Source organism: Hylobates moloch, unplaced genomic scaffold (assembly GCF_009828535.3).
Source record: "Hylobates moloch isolate HMO894 unplaced genomic scaffold, HMol_V3 SCAFFOLD_19, whole genome shotgun sequence".
Taxonomy (NCBI): Eukaryota; Metazoa; Chordata; class Mammalia; order Primates; family Hylobatidae; genus Hylobates; species Hylobates moloch.
In genome coordinates, this window is record NW_026652294.1 from 15,309,157 (window position 1) to 15,334,306 (window position 25,150).

General features: G+C 59.4%; 1 protein-coding gene and 1 long non-coding RNA gene across 6 annotated transcripts in view; one reads left to right on the top strand and one right to left on the bottom strand.

The window, feature by feature from the left end:
* ELFN2 (extracellular leucine rich repeat and fibronectin type III domain containing 2) overlaps window positions 1-24,688 on the top strand; it is a 59,599-nt gene extending 34,911 nt beyond the window's left edge. For 2 of the 5 annotated variants that reach the window (XM_032138278.2, XM_032138277.2), the window contains exon 3: window positions 16,647-19,583. In XM_032138278.2, the coding sequence (XP_031994169.1) occupies window positions 17,109-19,571 (2,463 nt within the window). In that variant the 5' untranslated portion in view covers window positions 16,647-17,108 and the 3' untranslated portion in view covers window positions 19,572-19,583. Of the gene's footprint in view, window positions 1-3,118; window positions 3,566-7,842; window positions 8,180-16,646 lie in introns of those variants that run through there. The other 3 variants (XM_032138275.2, XR_004245352.2, XM_032138276.2) reach the window with 3 other exon arrangements.
* On the bottom strand, window positions 10,345-14,014 carry LOC131381967 (uncharacterized). The gene is made up of 3 exons (XR_009211076.1): window positions 11,958-14,014; window positions 11,726-11,821; window positions 10,345-10,731 (listed from the first exon to the last, which is right to left on the bottom strand). It is a non-coding gene; the product is annotated as an uncharacterized LOC131381967 (long non-coding RNA).
* Window positions 24,689-25,150: the final 462 nt, after the last annotated feature.

Genomic DNA, 25,150 nt, shown 5'->3' on the forward strand with positions numbered 1-25,150 from the left:
TTAATAACGAATGAAGTTGAAGTGTCTTTAATGCAGGCAGCAGGCCTGAAGTAATAAGGGACCCTGTATTTATTCAGAAGTTAATGAACATGCAGGTGTGTCTGAATGATTAATGGAGCTCCTGAAGGCCTTGGAAAGGGGTGCGTTAGCTGCTGCTGATGGAAATATGAATATTACATACATCTGGGAAGTCGGATAAACCAGGGAACAGATGGGCATTAACTAACCAGAGGGTTCTAGCAGCCACTGAGAGTGGAATATACAGATATGTGGGGGCAAATATACAGTGGCGTGGGGAGCATGCTAACTTTCTTGCAATGTGATCTTGGGGACGTCACTTAATCTCTGAGAGCCTTACTTCCCTTATCTGCAGAATGGGCAGAAAAATAATACCTGGTTCTGGCCGGGTGCGGTGGCTCACACCTGTAATCCCAGCACTTTGGGAGGCCAAGGCGGGTGGATCACCAGGTCAGGTGATCGAGACCATCCTGGCCAACATGGTGAAACCCCATTTCTACTAAAAATACAAGAAAACTAGCTGGGTGTGGTGGCGGGCGCCTGTAGTCCCAGCTACTCAGGAGGCTGAGGCAGGAGAATTGCTTGAATCTGGGAGGCAGAGGTTGCAGTGAGCCCAGATTGCGCCACTGCACTCCAGCCTGGGCGACAGAGTGACTCCATCCCAAAAAAAAAAAAAAAAAAATCCAACAAACAAACAAACAAAAAACAACAACAAAAAACTGGTTCCTAGGATCCTGGGGATGAAATGTGAGAGAATCCCTTAACAAGGGTGGGCTCGTTGTGAGCATCTCACAAACACAGGTCAGCCTTTTTAGAGACCAGGGCAGAGAAGTGGTTGAGGAGGGCCAAGGAAAGTATAACGGTAGCAGTTAAATTCCCTTAAGATGGACGGTGCTTCTGTTGCATTGACAGCAAGAAAGAAGAACAAAGATGAATGGCACTTTACAGCTTATAAAGGGGAGTCGCCCATTGGTTATCCTTTTCCTCCTCCTTGCAGCAGCTGCGTGGGGCAGAGGAGATGAGTCTTGGGGAAACTGAGGCTCTGAGGGGGCCGGTCACTGCCCATGTCACCCAGCCACATGAGGGCCAGCTGGACTTGGGCCCAGGTCTGCACCCCTTCCCCCTGAGTCTCAGAGGACGTGGGACGCACGCACTGCCTGGGAAGGGCCTTCCAATATTTGCCAGGCCTGGGGCTGGGTCATCTCTCAGAGCCTCAGTTTCTCTCCCTGTCATGTAAGGGTCTGTCTGCCGTTTGGGGTTGTTTTGAGGCTTTGATGAGGAAGTGGGACACTGTCCCTTCACCTATGCCTGGCCTTCGGGGAGTCCCAGACACCGTCCCTTTGATGGTCAGACTGCTGTATCAGCTGGACTTGTATCTGGGGAGTCGTGGGTGCCGAGCCGCTTTAGCTGTGAGCTCTTGGGCATGTCTCTTGTCGTTTCTCAGCCTCAGTTCCTCATCCTTCAAGCAGGCATGACAGTGTGGCTGCCATGTGTGAAGTGTGCAGGGCCTGGCACACAGCGGGTGCCGGCACGGTGTGCTCCTCTGTCCCTGGGCCTGTGTCATGGCCCTGTGGGTGGTGGCTCTCTTGTGTTCCCAGGGTGATTTTCAGCCGTGGACGTGTACAGAGAGCCTGCTTGGACGGTGCCGGGCCCTGGGTTTACAGGGTGAGTGAGACTGTCCACACTTGGTCTTTGTCCTTTACGAGGCTGTGATCCAGGCAGAAGGTGGATGTAAAACCAGTGTCCCTGTCATGCGACCTGGGATGGGGGTTGGGAGCCAGAGGATGGCCCCCACGCAGCCTTGGGTGGATAGGGAAAGAGATGCTCATACATCTCCCTGTCTTCCCCACCAGAGCCCCAACCAGAAGGCCTGGCTTTGGCTGTGAGTCCTCCACTTGCAGGAGGCAGTGCTCACAGAATGGCTGTTTCAATGAAGAGGGAGGGAATGAATGAATGACTGGCTTCTAGGCTCCTTTCTCTGCCTCTTCTCAGCTCCAGGCTGGTGAGCAGGGGCGTAGTCAAGCCCCTCACTTGACTGTCTCAGGGATCCGGGGTGATCCTGTTGTACATCCTTCTCTTCTCCCAGGTCTCTGCCTGGGCCTCCAGGGCCTCCCCCTGGGCCAGCCTGGCTGGGGTCAGAAAACTGTGTTGCTGGGTAAAGAACCTTCTGGCAGTCATGGTCATGGAGCAGCCTGCTGTTGACAAGCAAGGAAACCGAGGCCCAGAAGGGAGAGGGGTGGCGGGAGGGGGCAGGGCTGGGGTTAGAACCTCTGTCTTGGCTGTGCCAGGTCGGCCGCCCTGCAGTGTCCAGCTTGGCCGTGTATTTATAGTCTCTACTGATCTATATTAACACCCAGGCCTGCCCAGGCCTTTGCAGCCTCCGGATCTGAGGATGCCTTTGAACCCTCTGGGGGGCTGTGGAATGAGAGCTCACCCCCATGGGGAGGGGAGAATGCGGCTTCTCACCCTTCCCTTCACAGCTCTCGGGCTCATGCTGGGCCCTTTGCCTGCAGAATCTTTGCCAGCCTGGGTGAGGGTTGGGCCACCCTTTGGTGGGTTCAGCTTCTTCGTCTGGGGTTCATTATCACACCTTGCTTCTCTCTGGCTTGGCAGGGAGGCCGTGTGTACAGCATGAGATCAATGCATGGGCTGTGTGGCTTTGGGCAAGCCAGGCCCCTCTCCAAGCCTCAGTCTCCTCATCTGTAGAATGGGCATCATTCGCACCCGACTCTCCTGTGTCAGGCACTGGGCACTCCATGCTTGTGAGCTGGGGGTTACTGTTTACACTCTTCACATCTCTCTGGTCCTCATCACAAGCGGTCCTCATTACAAGCAGTCCTCACAGCCTGGAGGGACCGGAGTGTCATCTCCATTTGACAGATGAGGCCAGTGAGGCCCTGCCACAGCGTGACTTACCAGAGTCATGCTGCTTGTTGGGGCAGAATTTGGACTCATCTAAGTCTGAATGTTCCAGCTTCCCAGGCCCCCTCCCCAGGGCCCGCGGGCTCCTTGGGGCAGGCCAGGTTCCTCACCCCACCAGCTTGGTTCCCACCCCCCTGGTCTTGGGAAGAGCTCCACTAACTCTATGCTTTTCTTACAGAGCAGAGACGACTGGCCGCCCTGAGCGCAATTCAATTCAACAGACATTTACTGAGTGCCTACTATGCGCCAGGCCTTAGGCTGGGCACTGGGGGAGGGGCGCAGACAGGAAGGTGGGGTCCTGTCCTCAGGTAGCTCCAGGCGGGGGAGGGGGCGTGGAGAAGACAGGCGAGGGCTAAACAGCTCAGCACCAGGAGAGAAGCTGCTTGGCAGGCTGGACGCAGCAGAGACCCAGGTTCAAGTGCATCACTGGAGAGCTGGTGTTCCTCGTCCGCACCTCAGTTTCCCCCACTTGTAAAATGGGGGAGATGATCTCTAGGACCCACCCAGGATTCCAAGGGCTATACCTCGGGGTTGTGGGGGCAGAGCAGGGGGGTCACCCTGCAGAAGGGAGATCTCCAAAGGCTTCTCAGAGGAGGAGGCATAAGGTCTCGGCCCAGGGGATGGGGACAGGTGGGAATGGGTCCCAGGGTAAGGACCAGCTAATGGCTAGTGAGTAATGGCCTGGTGGATGTGGGTGTGGGCGTGCCCCCAATTCTATAGGGTTGCGAGGGGACATGGTGGGGTGTGAGCTCCCTTAGAGAGGGAGAGAGGGGTTCTAGGGCCACAGGTTGGGGTGTGAGCTCTATTCTGTGGGCTGTTGAGGGAGAGTCAGGAACAGCTGGTCCTGCTCTGTCTCACCCTCTTCTCTCTCCCTCTCTGGGGCACACTTCAGGATCACATTCCCATAGAACCTTGCAGCCATGTGGACATGGCAGCACCTGCACTGTGCCAGGCACTGTGTACATTAGTCCTCATTGCGGCCCCAATTCACAGAGGAGGACGCTGAGCTCTGAGAGGAAGCTCTTGCCCAAGGTCATGATCTGACCCCCAAGCCCCCCATGCTTCTCCCACTACCTCCCACTGAAAGAGTTCCTGTTCTCTGTGACCTGTCCCATCCTGGGGGTGCCCTCCACAAAGCCCTGGGGAGTGCCTGCCAAGGGCAGTGCAGTTGGGTTTGGAGGGCGAGGTCAGGAAAATCCCAGATGTTAGCAGGACTGGCTTTCTCCAAGACCTTAGTTTCTGCCCTATCAGCCACCCTCTAGGATAGAGAATGAGGCGGGGCTCCTTCCCACTTTACAGATGAGAAGACTGAGGCCCTGAGAGTCATGTGGCTAGTCCAAGGTCAAACTCAAGGAAGTGACAGCCTAGGCTAGAAGCTGGTCTCTTTATTGCCCAACTGAGGCTGGAGGGAGGCTCAAGTCCCCTGAGATCTGTGCAAAAGCCGACCCCTCCCCGACCTCGGCAGGGAGCAGAAGAGCCCAGAAGAGCACTGGAGTCAGAGACCTGGTTCAAATCCTGGTTTTGTTTTTTGCATGAACTGTGTGATCTGAGCAAGTCATGAATTACTCGGAGCCTCGATTTCCTTATCTATATGAGGGCGGCGAGCTGGCCTCCTTCACTCAGCCATGAACAAATATTTATTGAGCACCTACTAGGAGAAGCAGGACCCTTCCTCGGGGAACTCACTCCAGGGGTAGCAGCAGCAGTTATGATTCCGGTTGTGATGAAGGAAGCGCAGGGGGCTGTGGGGACCCACAGGAGAGACCCCGGCCAGGTTGGAAGAAGGCAGGCAGCTAGGAGGGCAGAACAGGCAGCGGCTCCCACAGGACCATGTGGGCTGGGCTCTGGATGCTGTTGGAATTTTCCCAGATCAGCCCGAGCCAACGAAGACTTTTCAGCAGGGAGTGCCATGCTCAGACGTTCTAGAAAGCTCATCTTCTGCTGGGTGGAGGTGGCACGGAGTGGGGAGGTAGGGTTGGAGGTAGACCAGCAGCAGTAGGGGGAGGGGGCGGCACCAAGGCGGGACTAGGGGCAGGTGGGGAGGTGTGGGTGCCTCTCACCGTGTCTGGGAACTGGGAGAGAAGCAGGGGAGGAGGGGGAAGGGGTCATGGGAGACGAGTCCAGTCATGGAGGTGGAGATGGACGAGTGAGTTTCAGGTGCCAGGGAAGGGCCCCGGAGGCAGCTGGGTACGGTGGTTTGGGTGTGGTCAGCCCGGAGCTGACATTAGAAGCCTTGGGAGGGGTTGAAGGGCTCTTGGGGTAGGGGAGGGGGAAGCGGGTTTGAGAGAGGCAGTGAGCAGGGACCAGGACATCAGGGGAGGCCACTGCTTGGTGTACAAGCAGAGGAGCCCGAGGGGCCGCGGCCTGGGAGGTGGCGGGAAAGCAAAGCTGCAGGTCCCCAGCCCAGGAAGGAGGTGGCAGGACTTAGATCTGCGGGGAGATTTCAGAAGGCGACGTGTCAGGCGCTGTGCCTGGCGCCAGTGTGGACGAGGTGCCCAGGAGGGTCAGCTCCTGCATCTTTTCACCCGAAGGCAGAAGCTTAGTCTGTCCCTTACCCTCCTGAGGAGGACGAGGAGGCTACAGAGGGGGAAGGTGTCGGGGAAGGAGGAAAAGGGGAAAAACATTTGCATGCATGACAAGGCTGAAGTGAGGTAGAGAGAAAGAGGGAGAAAGAGAGGAAAATAAATTACCATACACCAGGATCTTGTTATTCAAGCTAATTTTCAAAGGACCACAGCTGTCACACTGAGATAATTCGTTAATTATAACAGCCATTGTACTTCGGCAATGGGAGAGAAACCGAGGCCGGGGAACAGGCTGAAGGTGGGGGTGGGGAGCAGGCTGCTGGGGGGCCTGGACATCAGAGAGGGGACAGGGACAGAGGCAAAGAGGGGTGCGTTGCCCTCGGGACTGAAAGGAAGACATTGTCAGGCCAGGCCCCATCCTTCCTCACTGTCATTGTTGCAGTGGGTAATGAGGTCCTCCTGCCTGCCTGGCGTGTGCCACGGTGCCACGCGCCAGACCCCCACAGCGATACCTGCAGGAGGCAGCTTCCTGGAGCTGTGACCCTGCCCAGACCCTGGCCTGTGGCCATCCCCTCCACAGCCCTCTGAGCTGGTGCCCTTCTTGTCCCACTTTACAGAAGAGGAAACTGAGACCCAGGAAAGATTAGCTTGCCAGGACCACGGGGTGAGGTGGCGTAGCCTGGATTTGAGCTGAATGTGGACCCTACGCTTTGGCAGCACGTTAGGGAGGGCCGGTCTTGGCGAATTGGCCACGTGGAGTGGGTGGACACAGGAGCTGCCACATAGATGGCCTCATGTTCGGGCTGTGGTTTCTGCCCAGCCGGCAGTCCTGGGGCGGCCCTCCCCGGGGAGTTTCCGGGGCTCGATGTCGACCCCTCTGCACTGACAGAGCCTCCTTGTTCTCTGATGCTGCAGCTGCAGGCCCCCCATGGCCTCAGAGGCAGCCGTCAGTGTGGGCTGGACCCTCATCTCCTCTAGAGAAAGCTGGTCTCAGGGCCAGGGGGAGGGAATTTGGGCTACCCCAGCTGGTGTCCATACTGACCCCTTGCGACCGCCTGGTTAGAGGTTCTGAAGCAACAGAAGCTGAATGGGCTGTGGCCTCAGGAGGAGTTTCTCAGCCTGGGCCTAGAGGGCTCCAGGACCCTGGGTGCTGGGCCATGCTAGAGACAGGGGGCTGGGGGCGTGGCAGGCAGGTGTCCCAGTCCTAGGTGAGCAGAGTGAGGGGACCCTAAGTCCATGGGGAGAGGGGTGGGACCAAGGAGCCATTCCAGAAACCCCAGGGCCCCTTGGTGAGCTGTGGTGTGGCTTCAGGAACTCAGGTCCCCTGGTGTCCACAGCAGCCATGCCTGGAAACAGCACCTAGCCTAGGCCAGCTGGCAGTGTTCTGTGGGGTGGAAATAATGTTTGGGAGAGGGTAACCCTCAAACCCCAGTAGGAGCCCCAAACTTGACCCAGGCAGGGTTGTTGGCAGGGGAGAAGTGGGCCCCACAGGGTGACAGGTGGGCCTGGGGTGGCCGTGTGGGAGCTCCCTTGGTTGGGGACCTCTCCCCAGTGGGGCCGCTTGGAGCGAAGGGGAAGCCGTCGGAAGGTCAGGACAGCTTAGGGTCCTGTAGAATTGGTGACCCACAGAGGCCAAGACACAGGAGACTTTTAGGACCAAATAAATGGTAGATACATCCTAGAATCCTTGAGCCCCAGACTCATAACTGGAGACCTCCCTCCCTGAATGACAGATCCATGCTGTTAGTATCCTGGTGCTAAAACCCAGGAACCATGGGTCAGGAGGATAGGGGAGGGGGGCTCAAGGTCAGGCAGGGGTCAAGTACAGGAGGCAGGGATCGGGGCACCCTTGGGTCCCAGGCTGAGAGGCTCATAGGAATACCTCTGACAGGCTGGGGTTCTACTTGTCCCCACTCTGGGGTTCCCCCTTGTTGCTGGCCTCATAAACTCCAGTGTGCAGGGGTCAGCTGGCCACCTAAACCAGAGAGGCAGGGAGGAGGTTGGATACCGCCCCGGCCTGTGCCACTGCTGTCCCTCCAGGGATGCAGACCCAGGGAAGCCAGATCTTCCCTGTATCTCAGTGGATTCCAGAAATGAGGATTTTTGAAATAAAATCTGCCAAGTTTTCAATATTGGCAACTGATGAAAAAAATGTGAAAACCACCATCCAGATGAAACAGGATCCCGCAGCAGCTCTTGAACAGAGCCTGGGGCCGTGGAGGCTGGAAGCCACTGCGTAGCAGTTGTGAGGCCTCAGTTTCCTCATCAGCAAAGTGGGAATAGTGATAGTGCTTTTAAGACGTTTAAAGTTGGCTCAGGATCAAATGAGTTAATATGGGAAGTGCGGAGGCCCAGCCGGTGCAAGCACTGAAGACTCTTTTCATCTTGTCAGAGGCTGCCCATCCCTCCCCGGGCTACCTCTCGGGCTTCGCTCCGCGCCACTGGAGCCTCCACTTCCCTCTTGCGGTCCCCACATGCACTGCACCTGTCTTGGGACAGCCCTGAGGGTACTGGAGGGCAGGGAAGCGTTCGCCCCTTGGGACCCTGGAGGAGGAACAGGTGGAGGAGGCAGAGCCGGGAGGGCGGGCCTAGCCGGCGCCTGGTACATAGTAGGTGCTCCATAAATGTTTATTGAATGAATGAATGGAGGCCATGCAGGCAGAGGCAGCCGTGCTGCGCAGGCACTGGTGAAAGAGCGGGTCCAGTGGACACTGGTGAGTAGTGCCCAGGGGTTGCAGCTGAGGGGGCCAGCAGGGGCCGGGGCGGGAGGCGAAGGTCAGGTCGGGAGAGGGCAGGGGGTCAGGACTGGGAATTGGGGTCAGGTGGGGAGAGGGCAGGGGTTGGGAGTGGGAAGCGGGGTCAGGTGGGGAGAGTCCAGGGGTCGGGTGGGGAGAGGGTAGGGGTCAGGTGTGGGAGGCAGGGTCAGGTGGGGGAGGCAAGGGCAAGTGGGGAGTGGCTAGAGGTCACGGGCGGTGGGGGGAGGTGGGGTCAAATGGGATGAGGACAGGGGTCGGGTTGGGAAGCTGGGATCAGGTGTGGGAGGCAGAGTCCATGGGGGAGGTGGGATCCAGGGGAGGAGAGGTAAAGGCCAGGTTGGGGAGAGAGGGGGTGAGGGAGGCAGTCTCCTGAGTAGCCTGGAGGATTCTGGGAAAGCCAGGAGGTGGGTTTTTAATACAGGTCATCCTTGGCTGTGGGACAGTTCTGTCCCTAGGTGCCTGGTGGTGGGTGGGCTGGGGTGGGGGTTTCCCAGGGAGTGGGCCATGCTCACGGGCCGTGTGGTTACAGCTGCCCCTAGAACCAGGCTCAGGCCTCTCCTGTTAGTCCATTGGGTGGTTTGCCAAGGCCAAGACCTTTGGTAAAACCTTCCACCCTCTGCCTCTCTCCTTCCACCAAGGCCTGGACACGGAGTAGGTACTAAAGATGACTGTGGCACCCTGTGAGCAGGGGAGGCACGGGGACGAGGTGAGCCATGGGAGGTGACACGGTGGGCAGGTGACAGGGCTTTGGGGTGGCCCCAGCAAACCAGAGACACATGTGTACTGTGGTTTTCCTCCAAACAGATAAGGAAACTGAGGCCCAGGGAAGTGAGGTGCTGACTTGCCCGAGGTTACACTGCGGCTCAGCGGCCCAGCCCCAAGCCCCTTCTTTGGCTGAGGTTACGCCTGGAGATGCGCGTCCAAAGCACCAAGGCCTTGCAGAGCCCCTGACGCCTTGCTGTCAGCTGTTGGTGCTGTGTCGTTCTTGTTAAGCTCTTTTGAGTAAGAAGGCAGCTTAGTGAAGGGGAGGCAAATCTGTCTGCCCCAGGGCCAGGCGCATAGTAGGTGTTCAGGGAATACATGTGGAACGCGTAAGAAACGTGGGTGGGTGTGCGGCTGCTTGAGCAGCATGCCTCACCCAACCCAGGGCTGAACCGCAGGCAGGGCCCGTAGCCCGGGCCTGGTCCCTGTTTCCCTGTGACACAGATGCAGTCATGGCCTGCTCACCCAGTGCAGGATGACACAGAGCCCGGAGCAGGTGCCAAAGCAGTGAGGGGCAGGAGCCAGCTCCCCCCGGGACCCAGAGCAGCTGGTGTGCAGGACTGAGACTAACAAGACATGATTGAATGGGGGTGGACGAACACCCAGCACCTCGGAAGAGACCTAAACAGATACTGCCCAGAGCTGCCCGTGGACCTTGTGGAGCTGATCCTGCTCCAAACTCATCGGCACTGGTGCTTGGCTCCAGGTGACACATTGTAAGAGGGACCTTGACAGCAAGCATGACCCGGGCAGCTGTATCCAAGGGCAGGAGGGACTTGACGCCACAGCAGAGGAAGAGCAGGTAGAGGACGCGGTGCTGTTTAGCTTGGATAAACAGAGCGATAACAGACCAGGAGATGTCAGAAGGGTCTTTATGGGGTACTGGCCTCGTCCCTAGTGGCTCCAGAGAGCGAGGTGGCACCCATGAACAGAGGCACAAGGAGCCAGACTTGGCTTTGCAATAGAAGAAGAAATTTCTAGCAATCAGAGCTGTTCAAGAAGGGAATCAGGGCCGGGTACGATGGCTGGGTGTAATCCCAGCACTTTGGTAGTCGTGGGCGGGTGGATCGCTTGAGCTCAGGAGTTCAAGACCAGCCTGGGCAACGTGGTGAAACCCCGTCTCTACGAAAAATACAAAACAATTAGCTGGGCGTGGTGGCGTGTGCCTATGGTCCCAGCTACTTGGGAGGCTGAGACACGAAAATTGCTTGAGCCCGAGAGGCAGAGGTTGCAGTGAGCCGAGATCGTGCCACTGCACTCCAGCCTGGGTGACAGAGCTAGCTAGACTCTGTCTCAAAAAAAAAAAAAAAAAAAAAGGCCGGGTGCGGTGGCTCACACCTATAATCCCAGCACTTTGGGAGGCCGAGGCGGGTGGATCACAAGGTCAAGAGATGGAGACCATCCTGGCCAACGTGATGAAACCCCATCTCTATTAAAAATACAAAAATTAGCTGGGCGTGGTGATGTGCGCCTGTAGTCCCAGCTACTCGGGAGGCTGAGGCAGGAGAATCACTTGAACCCGGGAGGCAGAGGCTGCAGCGAGCAAAGAAAAGAAACAAAAAAGGAGACCCAGTAGCTTTAGGTGGGCGCTGAGAGCCCTGTTACTGGAGGTCTGCAGGTGACGGGACATCGTCTTCCAGGGAGGAGTCTTGGAAAGTCTGCTGGTTCCACGAGCTCAGGCTGGCCTGGGTTCTTGGCTGTGTGGTCTTGGGTGCATCACTGCACCTCTCTGAGTTTCAGTTCCTCGCCTGTAAAATGGGAGGCGTAAGGAGGGCCGTGAGGCTAAAAGGAAGGCTCGGCACAGTTTGTGCCCCGTCATGAGCACCCCATCACAGGGGGGGCTTCTCCCTCTGATACTGAAGATTCTGACTCAGCAGAGTCAGGGGCTCCAGGATCTCCCCACCGTCCCTAGCCTGGAGCGCTCATTGCACACAGCACGCCCTGAGAACCTGCTGTACGTCTGACCCTGTTCTAGGCATGGGGGCTACAGCAGCGAACAAGGTCAAATCCTGCTTTGCTTTTCTGCTGGGGGTGGGGCAAAGTAGGGCGATGATGAAGAATTAAGTGACATCAGGTAGTGCTGGCTCCTGTCAGGGGACCGAAGCCTGGGTTGGGTGAGGAGTGAGTTATCTCAGACTGGGGGGCCAGAGAAGGCGGGGGTCAGGGGCAGGGAGCGGTTGTGCAGAGATCTCAGTGAAGTGGATTATGGGGATTCTGGAGGAAGAACATTCCAGGCAGAGAGAAGAGCAAAGGTCCTGGGGTGGGAGTGTGCCTAGGGGTTTGAGGAGCACAGCTGGCCTGGAATCAGTACTTCCTGATTGGTGGAAACATCGAAGTCTCTTGAGGCTTGTGGACAACTCCCCCTTGCACGCTTTCCTCTGACAGGGGCAGGAAACCCAGTAGACTGGCTCAGTGCATGTCCCGCCTCTGCCATGGTCCCAGCCCTTGGGAGGGAAGCCGGGGAGGAGAGAGCCTCTGTCTTCTCATCTGTAAGATGAGGCTGACAGCACCAGCCGTGTGGGGTTGATATAAGATTCAAGGAACATCAAATGTCAGACACAAAGGAGCACTGGATAAGGGGTATATGACTGTCTTAGAGGCCAGGAGACTGAAGCCCAGAGGAGTTAGATAATGTACCTGAAGTCCACACAGCTCAGCATTCAATCCCAGGACCCTTCCCCTCACCATCTATGCCCTGCAGCAAGAGCTCATTTGCGCTGGAAATCCAAACAGTTAACTTACCGAACGGTAGTTCCATGGCGAAGGTATAATCCTCCCATTTTACAGACAAGGAACTGAGGCCCAGGGAGCTCCATGACAAGGGAGCTCCAAGGAGCTCTAGGCAGTGACAAGACCGGTGTTCAGACCCCCGGCTTGAGTCTCTTCCCCGGGGGGTGGCAGGCTTTGTCCCTGAGGGCAGAGTTCCTGGCCTGGTGCTAGGGTTCCAGCAGCGAGGGGTGAGGCGGCCGCCTACCTGAGGGATCTGGCTGGGCCCCAGGAGTCCTCGGTCCTCCTAATCCTCAGTAATGGCATTGACACGGACGGTGACAATGACACCTCCGGGAGCCTTGGCCAGCCTGGCTCAGGGAAGAGCCTGTGCCAGGGCTTATGAGCTGCTGCAAATGAGATTTCCCTGGCTGAGCCTCACGTCCCTGCTCCTAGGAGGCCAGGACACAGACTGCGCTTCCCCCACCTGCTCCTGGAGCTGACGGGTGTCCCTGCAAGAGTGTGGCCACACAAGCGGGAGCCTGGGGTGGTGTGTTTGTGGGGCCTCCTGCCCTGGACTGAGCGTGTGTGTGTCTGTCATGTCTTGGGATTTTGGGGGAACTCTGGAGTTGGGTGGTACTCACCTTGCCACACGGGGAGAAACTGAGGCTCAGAGAGGGCCTGCAGCTTACCCAGGTTCTCAGAGCTGGTCGGGTCTGCGTCTTCCCTGCTGACCTCCGCTGCCTGCATCCCCAGCTGGCCTCATTCTGTTTACCCTCTCACCCACCCTGGGGAGTTAGCCCAACACCCCTCAACCCCTGCCACACACCACAGTGCAGTGGGGGCTCTCCCTGGGTCGCGGGTCCAGACGCTCCTCTGACAGGGAAGCTTGGGAGTCAACCTATAGTGGGGGGCCGAGAGGATGTGACCCCGAGGTTCAGCGAGCCTGAGTCCAGGGGAGCCCTGATCTTAGGTGATGAGGGTTGTGAAGAAATAACGATAAAACCCCCGTTAACAACAGCAGCTGTCATTCACAGAGGCCAGGCGCTGTGCCAGGCTTGCCCTCCGAGGGGGGCAGGGGTGGGGCTGAGCCAGCACTCCTTGTCTTCCCAGTTCTGAGTCCAGCGAGGGGCCCAGGACCTTGGAGCACCCGGGCGGAAAGGGCACAAACCCAGCGGGATCACTGGGCAGCTGACTACCCGGAGAGGGGAGGCATTTGCCTAGAGTGACTCTGGGATCTGCGGTCCTGCCCAGCTCTGAAATGAGACTCCTGCACCACCAGCTCTGCCCTCAGAGCAGCAAGTGCTGTGAGGTCTCACTGACTCTCCTCTCTGCCCACCAATGTCCCCACGAGAGGGGGGACGTCCTACAGCATGCAGCCTGCAGACCGGGAACCCCCGATAACAGCATGCACCCTGGCTGTGCAGCTGTTTCTTCTGTGCTGGAAGGAGAGAGCGCCCCTTAAAGAGAGCTGCTGGTGGGGCACTTGGGGCCTGAAGGGAGAAACGCTCTAGGGGAGGGGTCCAGTCAGGCCAGGGCACAGGAGCACTGCTCTTTGCCAGAACACGCCAACCCCCGATGCCTGCTTGCCTGCATGGCCGCACCCCTCCTGGGCTGTGCCACCGGGCTCTGGGCAGAAGAGGCCTCTGCGCCCCACAGCTGCTTCCGCTGCTCCCCCCTCCCTCTGGGCTGGTCACAGGCTGCATTCCAGTGGTTCAGCCAGACCAGGTGTCAATTGTCTGCTGGGCCTCTGGGCTGGGGGAGGGAAGCAGGTGCCCATATCCCCCACGCCCCCCATCTATCATCTAGATAGCTCACTGCCATTGGTGCCTCTGTCTCAGACGCACTTTCTCCTTTTCTCTCCTCCTCTGTCTGTCTGCTCGGCTGTCTTGATATTTTTGCTTTTCCACCATTCTCAGTCCTCGCCTCCTCCCTGCAGCCCCCCCTTCTTCCCGTCTCTCACCACTTGGGTATGTGAGGTGCTGCCCTGTCCCCCCTGCTGTGTGTGTGGGAGGACCACCCTCATGGGAGGAGGGGAAGGGCCATGTGACCGCTGGACCCTCAGCCTCAGACCTGAGAGGACAGGCTGGTGCCCCCACCCCCGACACCTTGAGTGCGTGAACAGCTGGGCTGGGGGCCAAGTGCTGCTGTCAGCGCCTTCTCTGCCTCGGCCTCTCTGTTCCCTCCCTGGCTGCGTCAGGTCTCCACGGGTGGCAGGCAGGCAGCCGGGGATGGGGACTGGGCAGCTGACGCACCTGGGACAGGGTGATGGGAGCCTCCTCCCAGTTCCGTCTGAGTCACGGAGGTGGGTGGGAGCTGGGCCCAGCCCAAGCCATCCTGGAGACCAGGAGGAAGAGGAGAGAGGGCCACAGGCAGGTCACCTTGAGGCTCAAGTGGGCAGAGCTTGGAGTGGCTGGGGTTGGGGCACAGAGGGCCTCTGCCCACCCTGGACTCTTTGGGAAGAGCTGGTGGGGGGACTAGCTCCCCTCCTACGTGGGCCTCTTCTCCCACGCCCCTCCACACTCAGCCTCTTCGCATCCTTTGGCAGGGCCTGGGCTTTCTCAAGGCTCCAAGCAGCTTGGCTTTGCCCAATACCCTGGGTCTGGCTGTGGGGATGCTGGTTTGAGCAACTCAGATATGAGGAGTGGGGCTGGAGTTGCATGTAGGCACACACATGTGTAGAACACACATGTACTTAAACATGCCAAGTATAACATAGATGGGTGCTTGCATTCTCTGGGATGTCCCTGACACACATACCTTTCTGCCCCTCTACACACAAGCACATGCCCCCGAAGCTGATGCACAGGACGTGTGCACACGCGCCTGCCCGCACATCCTTGACTTGTACACGTCAGCACACCCCTGCATCAGCACTCTGAGCCACCTGTGTGTGCACCTGCATACAAATGCGGTCCCCAGACATTCCCCGATGAGGACGAGGGACTGCATTGGAGCAGACAAGGGTTCTCTGACAGGCCGGCTCGTGGATCTCTGAAGTGGCAAGCGTGGAGACTCAGCCTCTTCCAGTACAACCTTGCTACCTGTGGGAGGGGAAACTGAGGCTCAGAGAGGGGTAGAACTGGCCTGGGGTCCCCCAGGAGCCAGTGGCCCTGCTGGGTGGGGGCCAAGGTCTCTGCAGCCCTGAGACCTTTGCATAGCACAGCCAAGGACAGAGCTGCTGTCTGCTGCCTGGGCACCCCTTCCTGCCTGGCTGCCTTGTGGCGCCCCCAAGCTGGTTCTGTAGCGACTGGGGAGGTGTGAGGCTGGCCTCAGAGGTCCAGATCATCACAGCCTCTGACGGTCTCTGACTGCCTCTAACGTAGCGTCAGCCTTTAGTCCAGCGGGCCATCTGGACTCCCTGTTCACCTGTCAGCAGCCCCACCTCAGACTTCCTGTGGGATTAACCCCCGCCCCCCGCACCCATTTCCCTTTCCTCTGTTCCAGCCCTCTGGGGCTCAGTGCTGTAAATTGGTTTTGCTTTAATGGCAAAGGTTTAAAAATGTTTTTAAGCACTCTTTCCTGGACTTTCCCAGGAGGAGGAGGAGAGAGAGGCAGAGGTGGCTCTTGTGAACAGTCTCTGGCTTTCTGTGTCCAAACGTGGATTTCTCAGACCTAATCTTCACATCCCTGGCCCCTGCCCAGGGCAGAGGGAGGGAGAACTGGGCTGTTTCCATAGTTGAGAGCACAGGGTGGGGGCTGGGGCTGGGATCTGTCCAAGGGGCTGTGTCCAGCTTGCTGGGCAACCTGGCCAAGTCTCCCCTGAGTCTGTGGCTCAGTTTCCCCACTTGGAAAGTGAGGGTTGATGCAGATCGTCTGCCGCTGTGACCCCCGTGGTGCCTCCCCTGCCCTTCTGCATCTTGGAAATGGGCAGCATGAGTCCCCTGCTTCTTCTCCCCCATCAAGTGGGCCAGAAAGGGACCCACTTTGTAGCTGTGGAAATAGAAGATGTTGTGGTTTACCTAGCTAATTGGGCTGAGCAGATGTGGTGCTCCAGGCCTCCTGACTTCTGACTTGGGCTCAGTGCCTTAGGAACCTTGATCCTGGTCTAGGCTGTGCTGTGTTAGTTGGGGCAACTCTGTCCCTCTCTGGGCCTCTGACTCTGCAGCCATGGAAGGGGAGCCAGGCCTCAGCCATGCTACTCCAGAAGGCTGGCCCCCTCCCAAGGATCAAGGTGCTCCAGGGAAGGCACTTTGGGGAGATGATACTGGGGCACCTCTGGCCTCCCAGAGGCTGGCCTTTCTTTCCCTTGGCTCTGCTCTGCCTGTGAGATGAGGTCTCCCCACGCCCTCCCACTGTGGGAGACCCCGGCTTCTGTGTCCCCCTGCTTGGGGGGCCCCACAGCTGTGATATTCTGCTCCCCCTCCCCCATGGAAGCTGAGACAAGGGAATTATTTTTGGAACAAGAGCAGTTACACAACAAATGAATTATTTATCTTTGGGCATGGAGGAAAGGAGGCATTTTGCTGGGCTTCTTAATTCTTTATGTGGATTCAGGGGTGCCTGCTTGGGTATGTGGACACGTGTGTATGGGCCTGCTTGTTGTGTGCAGATTGTAGCTGTGCTTGTGCGTGTGTGTAGCTGTCTGCGTGTGCATGCCATGGAGGTCTGGCTCGTGGGGGCATGTGGGTCTCTGTGCAGGTGGGGGGATGAGCGTGGCCTCCAGGGTGCTGGGGGTGTGTGTCTGCACCTGTGCCCACCTGTTCCTCTCCAGTGTCCCTTCTGTGCCCATGGTCCTCAGTCTCTGCCCCTACTCCCCCTATTCTTCTGTCTCCCTCCATCCCAGCCCCGGGCCCCCTCCTGCTTCTTTGATGTAACAGGGACCCCAGAGTGCTTGCTGGCACAGAGGCCCTGGGACGGGGTGTGGAGAAGGGACGGGGGGCCTGCGCTGGAGCTTGACGGGGCTGCTCTGAGCCCTCACACTGATCTGTCACCCGCTCTCGATGCTGCCTTTCAGGAACCAGGTGCAGATGGGTCTCTTCCTTCCTGCCCCCATCTCTCTCACTCCCGGCTCAGTGTGGCGCTCTCCAGCCTCCTGTGGGAATCATCTGAAGTTCTGAGCCCGGAAGCCAAGGAGGAAGACGAGGAGGAGGAGGAGGAGGAGGAGGAGGAGGAGGGAGAGGAAGTCAAGCCCTGAGAACCCTTGCACCTTCGTAGCAGGAGACAAGGAGCAACACTGCGGTGGGGAGCAGGCTGTGGGGCCCCCACCCCCAGCCTCAGCCAGGCCTAGTGCCTGCCGTAGCGCCCTAGAAGACCCCCAGCAGTTGGCACTAGCTGTACCCACCTTGCCTGGGGCCCCCGTGCTGGGGGTCGCCCCCAAGATGGTGGCGGCCCCAGGGAGGACTGTACTGCCAGCCCCAGCCTCTGGCCGCTAGGCATCCCCTGCCTTGCCCCGGCCCCTCACTCCGAGGCCAGCGCCATGCTGCGCCTGGGGCTGTGCGCGGCGGTGCTGCTGTGCGTGTGCCGGCCGGGTGCCGTGCGTGCTGACTGCTGGCTCATTGAGGGCGACAAGGGCTACGTGTGGCTGGCCATCTGCAGCCAGAACCAGCCGCCCTACGAGACCATCCCGCAGCACATCAACAGCACCGTGCATGACCTGCGGCTCAACGAGAACAAGCTGAAAGCCGTGCTCTACTCCTCGCTCAACCGCTTTGGGAACCTCACCGACCTCAACCTCACCAAGAACGAGATCTCCTACATCGAGGACGGTGCCTTCCTGGGCCAGTCGAGCCTGCAGGTCCTGCAGCTGGGCTACAACAAGCTCAGCAACCTGACGGAGGGCATGCTGCGCGGCATGAGCCGCCTGCAGTTCCTCTTTGTCCAGCACAACCTCATCGAGGTGGTGACGCCCACCGCCTTCTCTGAGTGCCCGAGCCTCATCAGCATCGACCTGTCCTCCAACCGCCTCAGCCGCCTGGACGGCGCCACCTTTGCCAGCCTCGCCAGCCTGATGGTGTGTGAGCTGGCCGGCAACCCCTTCAACTGTGAGTGCGACCTCTTCGGCTTCCTGGCCTGGCTCGTGGTCTTCAACAACGTCACCAAGAACTACGACCGCCTGCAGTGCGAGTCGCCGCGGGAGTTTGCCGGCTACCCGCTGCTGGTGCCCCGGCCCTACCACAGCCTCAACGCCATCACCGTACTCCAGGCCAAGTGTCGGAACGGCTCGCTGCCCGCCCGGCCCGTGAGCCACCCCACGCCATACTCCACCGACGCCCAGAGGGAGCCAGATGAGAACTCGGGCTTCAACCCCGACGAGATCCTTTCGGTGGAGCCGCCGGCCTCGTCCACCACGGATGCGACGGCAGGGCCAGCCATCAAGCTGCACCACGTCACGTTCACCTCGGCCACCCTGGTGGTCATCATCCCACACCCCTACAGCAAGATGTACATCCTGGTGCAGTACAACAACAGCTACTTCTCCGACGTCATGACCCTCAAGAACAAGAAGGAGATCGTGACGCTGGACAAACTGCGGGCACACACTGAGTACACCTTCTGCGTGACCTCGCTGCGCAACAGCCGCCGCTTCAACCACACCTGCCTGACCTTCACCACGCGGGACCCCGTCCCCGGAGACTTGGCGCCCAGCACCTCCACCACCACCCACTACATCATGACCATCCTGGGCTGCCTCTTCGGCATGGTTATCGTGCTGGGAGCCGTGTACTACTGCCTGCGCAAGCGGCGCATGCAGGAGGAGAAGCAGAAGTCTGTCAACGTCAAGAAGACCATCCTGGAGATGCGCTACGGGGCGGATGTGGATGCCGGCTCCATTGTGCACGCTGCCCAGAAGCTGGGCGAGCCTCCCGTGCTGCCCGTGTCTCGCATGGCCTCCATCCCCTCCATGATCGGGGAGAAGCTGCCTACAGCCAAGGGGTTGGAGGCCGGGCTGGACACACCCAAGGTAGCCACCAAAGGCAACTATATCGAGGTGCGCACAGGCACCGGCGGGGACGGTCTGGCTCGGCCCGAGGATGACCTCCCGGACCTCGAGAACGGCCAGGGCTCGGCTGCAGAGATCTCCACCATTGCCAAGGAGGTGGACAAGGTCAACCAGATCATTAACAACTGCATTGATGCTCTCAAGCTGGACTCGGCCTCTTTTCTGGGAGGCGGCAGCAGCAGTGGGGACCCCGAGCTGGCCTTCGAGTGCCAGTCCCTCCCTGCAGCTGCTGCCGCCTCCTCGGCCACTGCCCCCGGGGCCCTGGAGCGGCCCAGCTTCCTTTCGCCTCCCTACAAGGAGAGCTCCCACCACCCACTACAGCGCCAGCTGAGCGCCGATGCGGCCGTGACCCGCAAGACCTGCAGCGTGTCGTCTGGTGGTTCCATCAAGAGCGCCAAGGTCTTTAGCCTGGACGTGCCTGACCATCCGGCCGCCACAGGGCTGGCTAAGGGCGACTCCAAGTACATCGAGAAGGGCAGCCCTCTCAACAGCCCGCTGGACCGGCTCCCGCTGGTGCCGGCGGGCAGCGGTGGGGGCAGCGGCGGGGGCGGGGGCATCCACCACCTGGAAGTGAAGCCAGCCTACCACTGCAGCGAGCACCGGCACAGCTTTCCCGCCCTGTACTACGAGGAGGGTGCCGACAGCCTGAGCCAGCGTGTGTCCTTCCTCAAGCCGCTGACCCGCTCCAAGCGTGACTCCGCCTACTCGCAGCTCTCCCCCAGACACTACTACTCAGGGTACTCCTCCAGCCCCGAGTACTCATCCGAGAGCACGCACAAGATCTGGGAGCGCTTCCGGCCCTACAAGAAGCACCACCGGGAGGAGGTGTACATGGCCGCCGGTCACGCCCTGCGCAAGAAGGTCCAGTTCGCCAAGGACGAGGATCTGCATGACATCCTCGATTACTGGAAGGGGGTCTCGGCCCAGCAGAAGCTGTGACGCCCCCTTCCTCCCTGGTGAGGTCGGAGCCAGAGGGCTGGGGGCCTTTTGGGGGAAGGGTCCAGGCGGCCAGGGCGGGGAGCAGACTCAGGGGCCAAGGCCCAGGAGAGGACGCACATGCAGACCCGCACGCACGCACGCACACACACACCTGACCACCACCCGACTGTGAACAAACCAACATCCGACAATAACGGACAGGAAAACAGAGACACATTTTCCTTAAAGTTTACAAACTGATACCGAAACCAGTCGTCTTTACTGTGCTGCCCAGGGACTCTGCTGGGGTGTGCAGGGCCGGGGGCCGGCAGGGGGAGGAAGGAAGCCAAGAGTGTGGGGTCTGGGGGTCTGGGGCTAGAAACAGGTGTGGGGACCAAGAAGACTGGAGTAGAGAGGGACTGAAGCCCCTCTGGGGCAGGGAGAGGGTCCCCTCCTGAGCTGGGGGTCAAGTCACCTGCAGATTTAGCATTAGACAGACATCAGGCAATGTCTCCTTCCACTTTAGAGAGGGGGAAACTGAGGCCCAGAGAAGGGAGTTGACAACCCCGGGGTCACACAGCAGCTTAGCCTCAAGTCTCCCAACTTCCCAGCCCAGTGCTGTCCTGGAACCCCCCGCAGCTCCCTTGTGGACCCCTGCCCACCCTGTGCCCACCCCACGCCCACCCCACATCCCTTTCCGAAGCTGTGGTCCCTTGGGGCTGAGGGATTTGAGAATCAGGCAGGTGCTTTTTCTTCCTAGAAAGCCACATGGCAGTGCCCCCAGAGCGTGCAGCTGTGATTCAGAATCCTGGGGGGCTTTTGCCCCCTATGCTGGCACCTGGGAGAAGGGAGAGGGTCCTGTTGACGGGAAAGGAGCCGAGGCAGGGCGACATTCCACCAGCCCACTTCAAGTGTCTTCCACGTGGCCTGGGAAGAGTGGGGTGTGTGGCGGGCAGGCCAGCTCCCAGGACATCTCAGGTGCAGGCCCCCGGCCCCAGCTTCTCTGGTCCTCCGAGACCCCTGCTCACCGCAGAAGGGCAGCGGTGCACTGTGATGCCTGGAGGGCTGCAGGGAGGAGCTGTCATGGGGGACTTCCGGCCTGTCCCCATGGCCTGTGTCCTCACCTGCCCGACCCCATCGTGGGATCTCGGCTCCTGTCTCAGCCGCCCACCAGGGGAAGGAGGGCTTTCTCACCCACCCCCTCTGGGCTGCTCATCCAGGCCTGGCCCCCTGGCTAGAGGGGCTCCCATGTTTCCATGGCAATGGCCACTCCCCTCTTTCTGACCCCCCACCCAACATCAAACAAAGCACAAACAGTGAGGCCCCCCACCCGAGAGAGGGTTGGGGAGCAGGCTGGGTTCGTGGCGCCCCGCCCCCTCCCAGCCAGCCTCTGTCACCATGGTAACCCTGTGCCTGGCAGTTGGTGCCCAGAGTGACCGTTGGGCTCCGGGGTTCTCTGTGTAGGCGGCGGCAGAGGGTGTTGAGGGTGGTGAGGGAGGGCCGGCCTGGGAGCAGCTCCTGGGGCCAGCTCTTTTGGGAGGCAAATCTGGGGTCCTGAGACTGGGGTCTTGACCAGTCAGGATGCTGATGGGCCGGAGTCCATCATCCTTCACCTTTGGGTGGGAGCTGGCCCAGCGGGGTGTGGGGATGCCTCTACTAGCAGCTTTGCCCGCCTAGCGACATGTCTCTTGGCTCCCACCCACCTCAGCTTGGGGGGCCTCGGCTCTCCCCACGCCCCTGCCGGAGACTCCCAGTCTAGGGCCTGTGGCCCACATGGGTTTCCTGGGATTTGGGGAGTGTGACTGAGGGGTGAGGGTAGGCACTGGAATGGGTCCAAGACCAGCACTGTTGGTGGGCAGGGGCTCTGACCAGGAAAGCTAGTGCCATCCCCTGGGGACCCCAACGACCTTCCTGCTGGGGGCAGGGGGTGGGGGAGGACAGCAGAGGGCTAGGAGGCTCGGGCTCAGCTAAGTACCTCTCTCACACGAACTTTGGGGTTAACGAAGCCCAGGGCTCACTTTGAGGGTGACATTTGCAAAGAAAAGACTGTTCTCCCCGGGCGAGGAGGGGAGGGGGCGGCATGGATACGCGGAGCAGACCTCCCTCCCCCGGCCCCCAAAACCTGCCCTCCAACCCCTCCTCACACCCAGTCGGCACAACTGAGAAAAGCAAGCAGGCAGAGAAGCCAGGGGTGTGAGGAGGCAGACTCCCTGTTATATTTGCATGACGATTTTACTGTATTTTTCTGAGCAAACATCTGTCGTGTATGTGCCAGTTTGTCCAGACTCCCCTGCCCCCTCTCTGATGCCCTGCTTTCCCACATTCTGTCTGTTGTGATCTGACGAGCAGCTCTTGAAACCCAGGGAGGGGTCAGCTCTGCAAAAACAGACCCAAAACAGGTGCCACCAAGACACAGCCCTGCCCCACACCCACCTCCTGTGCATCTGAGCATTGGGCCCAAGTGCCACCTCCCTTCCTTCCTCCCTCTCTCCACTGCCATCTGCTTTTCCCAAGTTCCTTCCCGTCCTCCATGCCAGGGAGGGCAGCCCCAGGGAAGTCTCCTCAAGGGCTCGTGTCCCGGTGGAAGGGACTGTCCGTCCATCCCGCTTGTTCCCGTTTTGCAGATGAGGAAATCAGGGCTCCCAGACAGGGGCCTGGTGACTTGGCTGGCCAGCTGGGGTGGAGGATCAGTCACACTACTGAGTATAGGAGGCCAGGAGCTTGGGGCTTCATGGGGGGCTTCATGGAGAGGGTGGGGGCTTTGAGAAAGGAACCCGTGTGAAGAAGCAGCACGCCTGGGCTGGGCCCCAGGGAGGGTTCCCGGCAGCAGGAGTTAGGGGCCTGTGCTTGCCATTTCCCCATCCTTTTTGTGTGAAGATACTTATCAGACCTCAGACTCCCTGACTGCAGGGACAGGGGCCCTTCCAAAGAGCAGGACTCTGATGATCCAGGAGGGGAACTGGCCTTGAAGACCCAGTTCATGTGGTTCTTTGTGAGGCAGAGCAGGGTCTAAGACTCGGGTCTCTGGCCTCCCAGCCAGGCCAGAGCCCCAACTGCTCAGCTTGGGGAGAGCCCACCGGAGGCTGGCCTGCATCTGTGTCCCACGTCCTGTTCAGGGTGAGTTCTTCCCAGGCAGGAGGGAAGTATTCACAAAACGCTGCCATCCAAGGTCTGGGTTTGTGATGGTGATGAGCATGGTGGAGCTGGGCTGTGGTCTGGGGCAGGCCAGCAGGGCAGACACCAGGAGAAAAGGGCAGGGGGGCCGCAGGGAGGGAGGGGAGATGGGGGCCCGGTGGAGTGAGGGATGTGTGGGTGCCATGCCCTGGACCTCTGCTGGGAGGCCTCCTGCCTTGGGCCCGAACGAGGTCACACCTGGGCTTGCCTGCCTCTGTTGGAGAATCTCCTCTGAAGCTGTTTCTGGGAAGTAGCACAATGGGTCCGCTCCTTCCTGGAGGGCACAGCAGGTGCAGCTAACCCTCTGTTGGAGCTTATGGCCCTCCAGTAGCAAAACACAGAGGTCTGGCAGGAAGACAAGAAAGCCTGGTTGGTGGGGAAACCTCCTCATGGGTCCCAGCCTTGCTTCTCCCCGCGGCAGGAGCAGTCTCTCTCTGCTCACCAAAGATCCCTGACCTGGGCTCCCCTCCTGGGGCAGTGCAGGAGGCCTGTGGGGGCAGCCTGTGTCCAGGCTGGGGAGCCCGTGTCTGGGTAGGTCTGGGAAAAGGGCTGTCAGGGGAGCGAGGAGGGTGGGAGTAAAAAGACCCACTCAGGAAGGCCAGGCCTGGATCGCCCCCGGGAGGCAGCTGGGGCAGCAGCAGTGGGGAGTGTCAGGCTGGCCGAGAGTCACCCATGTTCTCAAATGGAAGTTGGTCGCCTGCCCCACTCCCTCCTGGAAATGTCACAGAGAGTGGAACAGAAGTGCAGAGAAGGAAAGAAGAGGAAAGGAAACCTAGAGTCGAGAAACTTGTTAGTGACAGTGCTAGGGCCGGGATGGCATCAGGAATGAAGGACAACAGTGACAGGTCCCAGCTTATAAGGGGCCTAAGTGCAGGGAAGGGATAAACACAATGCTCCCTAGTGACTGGGGCCTTGCAGAAAATAAAATAGGGTGATGGGGTGGGGAGGGGAAAGGCTGGTCAGGGAGCATCCCTTGTGGGATGGGGGGACAGGCAGCCAAGCTCTGAATGACAAGAGGAGCCAGAAGGGTGGGTGTGAACACGAGACTAGAGGGAGTGGGGTTGCAGTGGCTGCCTGTCCCCCAAGCACCGCCTCTGTCCCCTACTACTCTGCCCCTGCCCATTCCTGGCCCAGCAGAGCCCCCTTTCCATGAGTGTGGATGGACGGCTCCAAGCTGTCGGGGAGCCCAGGGAAGCTCGGCCCTGAGGGGCTTACTTTGCCCGTGGAAGCCAGTGTGAAGGTTAGGGCAGCCTTGCCTGGCGCCATTGCCACCTCTCCTGTCTGACAAGGTGGCTGAGCCCCAGGAGAGGGGACCTCCTCTAACTCTCATGCTCAGATTCCATCCTGACACACTCCTTCCCTGACCCTGGGTCCTCCCACCTCTAAGACAAAACCAGGGTCCATACTGCTTGCCTCCAGAGGCGGCTTCAGGCCTCACTAAAGGTCAGGCAGTCCTGCTGAGCAGGAAGGAGAGGAAGGGGGTCCTGTAGGGTGGGCAGGATGGTCTGGGCCTGCTCCTCCTTCCTCCTGCCCCTCTGCCACTCCACACTCCACCACAGGGCTGGGACAGGGGCTTGGAGTTCCTGCAGTGGCGGCCACACTTCCCTCCCTCCCTCCCTCCCTCCCTCCCTCCCTCCCTCCCTCAGGAGCCGCCAGTCCCCAAGTTGGCTGTGGTTGGGCACCTGGTTTGGGTCCTGCAGAGCTGGGCTCAGGCCCTGGGCTCTGAACCTGTGAACCCTCGCTGTGTTACGAACCTTTCCTTCCTCTGAGGGCCTTGAACCCTCTCCTTTTCTTCTTTTGGGGGTGGGGGTTAACTTTATTTTCTCTTCCCTATATCTGCCTCTCCCTCCCCTCAATTTCCTGTTTTAAAACTGAATGGCACGAAATTGTTTTCCTCAACTCGGAGATTCCTGTATGGAGAGAATCAATTTCTATATTTGCAATAAATTTCTTATTTAAAGCTACGGGGCCACGGTCTATGCTGTATTCCTCCCACACTGCACTGCCATGACCCTCGGTGCCCTTTTCCCCATTTCCCTTCCCACTGGGAGCCCCACTCATGGGGCTAAGGCTTAGTGGACAGGGTGGGGGTCACTGCCTGCGGTCAAGGAAAAAAGAAGGGGGTCTGCCAGAGAGAGGGGGCCAGCAGGAAACTCAATTCCAGGGTCCGTGTGCACCCAGACACCACGCCGTCTGATGGTTTGGGGGCCTGATGACCTCCCTTCCCAAAAGCCTAGATATCCCTCTGTTGTGCGCTCTCACTTTATTTTTCTGCTGCCCTGGGCCTCTCCCACACCTGGGATTCAGAGCCCTGTACAGAGAGGCAGGGCCATGTGGGGGCATTCTTAGACTTCAGCTGCTTCCCAGGAGAAAAGCACCCCGTCAGTGACCACGGTCTCTGAGGTCACCCTCTTTCTGCCCCTGTC